Source organism: Onychostoma macrolepis, chromosome 02, assembly GCF_012432095.1.
Source record: "Onychostoma macrolepis isolate SWU-2019 chromosome 02, ASM1243209v1, whole genome shotgun sequence".
Classification (NCBI taxonomy): Eukaryota; Metazoa; Chordata; class Actinopteri; order Cypriniformes; family Cyprinidae; genus Onychostoma; species Onychostoma macrolepis.
This window is the reverse complement of record NC_081156.1, coordinates 32,152,574-32,159,271: the sequence shown is the minus strand read 5'-3', so window position 1 is coordinate 32,159,271 and position 6,698 is coordinate 32,152,574. Positions and strand designations below refer to the sequence as shown.

At 33.4% G+C, this 6,698-nt stretch overlaps 1 protein-coding gene across 2 annotated transcripts; it reads right to left on the bottom strand.

Annotated features, from left to right (window-relative positions):
• Positions 1 to 1,454: 1,454 nt before the first annotated feature.
• Positions 1,455 to 6,523, bottom strand: abhd4 (abhydrolase domain containing 4, N-acyl phospholipase B). 2 transcript variants are annotated; one of them, XM_058758418.1, is made up of 9 exons: positions 6,355 to 6,489; positions 5,359 to 5,401; positions 5,177 to 5,265; positions 4,660 to 4,764; positions 4,278 to 4,566; positions 3,298 to 3,482; positions 2,334 to 2,445; positions 2,045 to 2,231; positions 1,455 to 1,942 (listed from the first exon to the last, which is right to left on the bottom strand). In XM_058758418.1, exons 3-9 carry the CDS (start codon positions 5,214 to 5,216, stop codon positions 1,853 to 1,855), a joined length of 1,008 nt encoding a protein of 335 aa, XP_058614401.1. In that variant the 5' UTR covers positions 5,217 to 5,265; positions 5,359 to 5,401; positions 6,355 to 6,489; the 3' UTR covers positions 1,455 to 1,852. The 2 variants fall into 2 exon arrangements, with proteins under 2 accessions (XP_058614401.1, XP_058614392.1); XM_058758409.1 differs by lacking the exon at positions 5,359 to 5,401 and having other exon boundaries at positions 6,355 to 6,523.
• Between the last annotated feature and the right edge of the window lie 175 nt (positions 6,524 to 6,698).

The following is a 6,698-nucleotide window of genomic DNA, read 5'->3' as shown; positions in this document are numbered from 1 at the left end:
GTGTGTTTGATTTGGAAAGATGAAGTAACACACTTGTTTTTGGATTGGAACAAATGTCATCTGTGATGAGTTGAACCTGTTGAAGAGGCTTATTGAACAATCTGCTCACACCAAACATCTGTGCCTAAATTAAGAGTGTTGCATTTTAAATTGTTTACCACAAATTCATTCATACCACATTGTTGAGTATATATGTGACCCTGGACCACAAAACCAGTCTCAAGTTGCTGGGGTATATTTGTAGCAATAGCCAACAATACATTGTATGGGTCAAAATTATTGATTTTTCTTTTATGCCAAAAATCATTAGGATATTAAGTAAAGATCATGTTCCATGAAGATATTTTGTACATTTCTTACCGTAAATATATCAAAACTTAATTTTTGATTAGTAATATGCAGTGCTAAGAACTTCATTTGGACAACTTTAAAGGCAATTTTCTCAATATTTTGACTTTTTTGCACCCTCAGATTCCAGATTTTCAAATAGTTGTATCTCGGCCAAATATTGTCTGAACCATACATCAATAGAAAGCTTATTTATTCAGCTTTCAGATGATGTATAAATCTCAATTTAGAAAAATTGACACTTAAGACTGGTTTTGTGGTCCAGGGTCACATATAAATACTTTCCTTTTTCTGCATTGCACACCTACTCTAACTTGATTCCTAGTCTGGTTTAAATAAATAAATAATACATATGTTTGTAATGTTACAGTCTATGGTAATGCATAGAGGCATACTATTTATACTATTTTTGCAGTATGAAATCTATAGGCTGTGTATTTTCTGTATTTACCTGTCCTGAACGTCCTACATCTGTCAAGATGTGCAGTATACAAGAAAAACACTGCAGAGTATATGTGGTGTCTCGCAATGAAATGCCTTTGATACTTTTCATTTCTAGTATGAACAAATCAGAAACATGGTCAGGATTTTTTTTTTTTTTTTTTAATCCATTTTATATTGATTAGACTGCCATGTTGGCATAAAATTGGATTAACATATATATATATATATATATATGAAAATCATTTGTGATGTAGTAAGGCCATGCTACTAGCATAGAATACTACTATTTAAAACATTTATTGTTGCATATGCATGGCATTCCGTTTCTCAAAAAGCAAACTGCTGCATCTAGCGCCTCGTAGTGTTACTTAATTGCAATAACAAGAGGAATGAGTACTCTTCTACTCACTAGTCTGCTTTTACTTGTGCTTATAATTGCGCTCTTGCAAACTGTTCTAATTCAAACTTACATGGAAAAAGTTTTTAAATAAAGACCGGTTGTGACGTTAAAGTCATGTGACCAGATGCAGTTCGTTGCATGAGCTTCAGGATTAACAAACATTGTGTTCGCTTTTAAAGATTATGATAAACAAAACATGTAAGAATCACAAACTTGTGTTGGTTAACGAGCGTATTTTCTGCAATTATAAAAAGGGAACCAGGGAGATGCGTATTATTTATATTCCCAAAATATACACATAAAAATAACCACTGCAGCAGTATATAAAATCTATAAAGAGAAACAAATGCAGACACCTATTGAGATATGCACATTATAAAAACAGACAATCCTTTATAATGCTAATGAATTATTAAACATCTCTTCTTTTAGTCAATATGACTGTCCGAACATTGTCAATGCATTCATGACACAGGTTTAACAGGTAGGATGATTTGCTCAGTGCATGATTGAAAAGAAATATGAATAAAATATAGGTTAGAAAATACAAATACAACCAGCTTCCATTAAATCCTGCAGTACAATCACAGAGCCTTTCCACATTAAAGGCCACAAATAGTAAAATTAGAATATGAAGCGACAAACCAATGTGCGTCTTATTTAGTCTACAGTATTACAAATACTCTCAACCACTCGGTTGAACTCTTCAGGCTGGTCGGCGTAGACGTGATGTGAAGCATCTTCGATCAGCTGTACAGAGAAAAGCCAGAGATTTTGTGTCATTTTTTAAATTTCCAATCTCTACAGTGAGTTTAAAAAGTGTCACGCATTGAAAACGCAATAATTTCTCACCATGACGCTGGTAAGGCTTTTGCCTCGGATCTGAACGACTGTGTTTCCAGTGGATGCATCCACCCAGGACAGCGCACCGTACAGCATGCTGACGGGCATCGATGGGGGCAGCAGATGAACACGCTGAACCATCGGCCTCTTGGCCCAGCCGAGAGACTCAGACAAGGCTTTGAAGCCCACCTCACCACTGAGAGGAAACGACAATTTAAACTGTGTGTGTATATATATATATATACACACACAGTTTCTTCTGCATCTTTAGAAGAATGCATCTGTAGAGAGACTGTACCTCGGGTTCTGAGCGTTACAGTGGTAAATGTACTGTGTCATGGTGTCGTCATCAAACAGATCCTCAAACTTCCTCTTGAAGTCGGGACGGAATCGGTTTACCAGCCCTGGACCTGCATGAACACGTGTGACATGATGTCTTGAATAACAGATTATGAACATCAACTTCAACATCAAAACAAATCTTCACTCGTGTCCCAAAACCTAGTAAGCTGCCTACATAGACAGCATTTTAAAGCTTTAAAAAGGAAAGCAGCATTAGATACCCAGTTTTGTTCAAGTCTAAGGGATAATCACATGCAAGATTCATGAAGAAGTCAATCCCATAATGCACTGCAACAGTGGAAAAGATGTCAGAAAAAGTGAGAAAAATGTGTGTGTGTGTATATATATATATTATTTGACTGTTTTAAGTTTTGTATTTTTATGATTTTTATAGAGCAGTGGTTCTCAATATATATTTACATTTTTAATAAACAATTATTTTCATATTCAATTATTTTCATTTCAATCAATTATATATTTTTTTATATAAAAAATTAATTTGATTTTTTTAAAAATAATTTATCAGGTAGAAAATGCTATTCGTGAGTAAAAATAATTAACACTGTAATCACAAACTAGAAGAAACTTTCATTGTTAATAAGTGTAAGCCATGAAGAACATTCCATAATTAGAATTATGGAATTTATTATTTATGATTTTACTATACTGACACTCCTAGTTTTTTAAAATAAAAAGATTAAAATGAGCAGCCTTGTCATTATAGCAGAAGCATCAGAAATCTTTGACGATGCAGCTTAGCTTTACTGATGAACGCTATTGAAATCAGTAGCGAATTGCATGTCCTGTGCGCTTCATGTGAGGAACAAAGCTTATGAAAATTGCTCTAGATCAGTAAAATATGAGGTTACATTTCAGTTAGTACGCTAGTCAGTGGACAGTAACGCAGTCGTCATACTCACCCCAAGGTCCGGCCGCTCTGATGACGGCCAGAGGGTTGAAGAGGCTGAACACTGACGCCAGAGCTTTCACCCAGCGAGGCGGCGAGACCCTTTTAACCTCTGACCCTTGACCTCCTGACCCCTGTACCTGAGGCTGAGGTCGCTCAGGGAAACCCCACGCATCCACCAGGATGAGGTGACTGACTCTAGTGGACAAAACACAACTGCTATCAAGGTCGTGTAGTACATAATATTAACAATTATAACATGGTTCACAAATGTCAGAAATTTTACATATACTGTAAACTTGTTTAATATTTTAAAACCTATAAAATTAATTTGATGAAATATTTTTTATTTCATAGTGTGCTTGTACAATATTTCTTTAAAATGACTTTGATTTTTGTGTTTTTGATTTTATGTTGAATTATTTGTTTATGTATTTCATTAACATTTATACATTTAGCAGACATTTTCAACAAACAGAGTAAGATAAGAAATTCAGCAAACAATTTTTTTGTTTCTTTTTTACAATTTTATTTTTATTTTATTTTATATTTTGTATGATTTGTTTTGCATTTATATTTTTGGTTTTATATTTTGGTTTACTTTTGCAAAAATATCCTTTTAATCTTTTTTTTGACTCATTATTTGCTCAGACTGCCAAAAGTTTATATTTTTAAACAAAATTTGATAATGCATGACATAAATTAAACATTTTCTAGCAATTAAAAAAGGATCAGTAAAACATTCTACCAAACATTTTTTTGTGTCACATGAAATTATATATATATATATATATATATATATATATATATATATATATATATATATATATATATATATATATATATATATATTTTTTTTTTTTTTTTTATTTTTTTTTTTTATTATTATTATTATTTTATTTTTGGGGTTAAATGAACTATCGCTCAGTAAATGACAGCTGTTATTATAAACTATTGAAATTTATTGCACTATAATTTATAAGCTTTTTGTACCTTTCTGGATATTGGATGGTATAGGATGTTGCCAGGTAACCACCCAGGCTGTGGCCCAATAGGATCATGCTCTCCAGCCCCATTGATTGTCTCCACTGCTCTATGGAAGTAACAAACTGCTCCTCAGCCAACGAGGCATCAGACGGGAATGAGGGGCGAGAGCTGCGACCGAAGCCCAGCAGGTCAAAGGCGTAGACGGGTCGAGAACGACTCAAAGCGTCCAGGTTACGGATCCACAGACCGACACCTCCTCCAAACCCGTGGACCATCACCAGGGGTGTCTGAGCATCTAAAGAGAGACAGGGACACGGTATGGCTCAGACAATATCTAACTGTGCAAAATACTTTTACAGCCACTGTAGAAGAGGAATAGAAACTCTACCTTGGTCTTTATGTTTGTGGGCTGATTTGTTGGTGACTTTAAGGGTCCATATTCTGTTTTGATTTGGCAACGTCACAAATCTGGACCAAACGTTATTCTGGAGACCTAAACAACAGGCAGAATAGACATGTTATTTTGGGATAAAAATAAAATAAAATAAAATATTGTAATGAAATAAAAAAAATATTTAAATAAAATGTAATCTCAATAAATATTTCATTATGAATAAAATACGGTTACACTTTATTTGAAGGTGTCCCGATTACAGTGTAATTATACATTTAAGTACTGAGTAATATTAATTGACTACATGTACTTACTATATGGTCAGGGTTAGTATTAGGGTTTGGCTTAGGGTTACTTGCATGTAATTATGCATAATTTATTATTATTATAATAGTAAGTACATGTAATGTGTAACAAGGACACCTTAAAATAAAGTGAGAATAAGATATTATAATATTATTATAATTGGACACAATTTCTAAATATTAAAAGGGGACAGTGAGGATCTTACAGGCAAGAATTTTAGCTTCGGCACTTTTCAATAACGACATGGATGTTGGTCTCCAAGAGGGCCACCAAGACCAGTTCCCAGAGGTCTGCCTGAAGAAAGAGATTATTATTTTAAGTCAGTGAATGGATGAGAGCAGTAGGAAGGACTATGAGACTGTCCATGTCATCGGTCTGTGTACATACAGCGTTACGTCATCTGCCTTTATACACAGTACAAGCCTGTAACCTGCTGGCAATAAAACCAGTATTAATAATGCTTTGAGGGCATAATTCATATGCTAACACACAAAGGAAATAAAATGGTTTTAAATAAAGCGTTAAGTAATGTTAGGAGCATCGCTTTATTATAACATGTAAAACATTTTGTTTATGGTCTATGTGAATCAAATTTGACATCAGCACTAAAAGATACAGTTTAGTTTTAAATTTAAAAATAAACACTCTAATAAGCAATAATAAGACAGAAAATGTCAGTTAAGGAGAATCACTTTATTATAAAATACATTTTTTATTTATGGTACGGAGGTACTGTACACCATTTATTTGGAAGCATTATTTAGCATTTAAATGTAAAATTTAGTCTTAAATTTATAAGCAATAATATGCTGAGATGTAATTTATTTTAGGAGCATCACTTTATTATTAAATATTTTCCATTTCTGTTTTATAATGTACATGACATGCATAAAAGGTACCATTCATCTTTAAAATGTAAATTTTAGTCTTAAATTGAAAAATGAATGAGTGAGCATCACTTTATTATAACATAATATTTTATTTATGAACTGTATTGTACACCAATGGAACTTGCCATTGGCATTTAAATCAACATTTTAATCTTAAATTAAAAAATTAACACGTCTATAAGGAATAATAACGCAGAAAATTTAAGTTGTAAATTATTGTAAGTGTTATTTAGTTCAAAAACCGAGCCATGACTAAAGTGATGTAACAGCTAAGCATGACTTTGCATAACGTTATGAGATCACCCTGAACAGATTATGACAGACCGAGTATGAATCAATCTATTGCTTTATTTCACTCATTCACTGCAGGGATTCTGAAATAGTCACATGTTAAACATACAGAGCGTTTCATAAAATAGGAAACTTAATGTTACATGAGCGACTCGCATCTCAAGAGTGTATTTATGATTGTATATTCAAACACGGTACTCACTCTGTGTCAGTCTCGTCTTGCATCGCGGCGTTTGCAGGAGACATTATTATGAAACATAACACAGGAAAAATCCACGAGAACAGACTGCCATACTTTATATTGCTGTATTCGCTACCGGAACCGTCACTTTAAAGGGCCGTGTTGTGTTTGTGTTTTGTAACGCTGACGTCAGCCCCTTTAAAGGAGCCGCGCCACAGAAATAAAAGAAGTGGGTGAAATGTCATCAAACAAGTCTTATTTTAATTTGTGAACATATTTATAATTAAATATTGACGTTTCAAACCGTCAGTGTACTATTAAGTTGATTAAGTTGAATGTTATTGAGTAATTTAGTCATTTTGGAA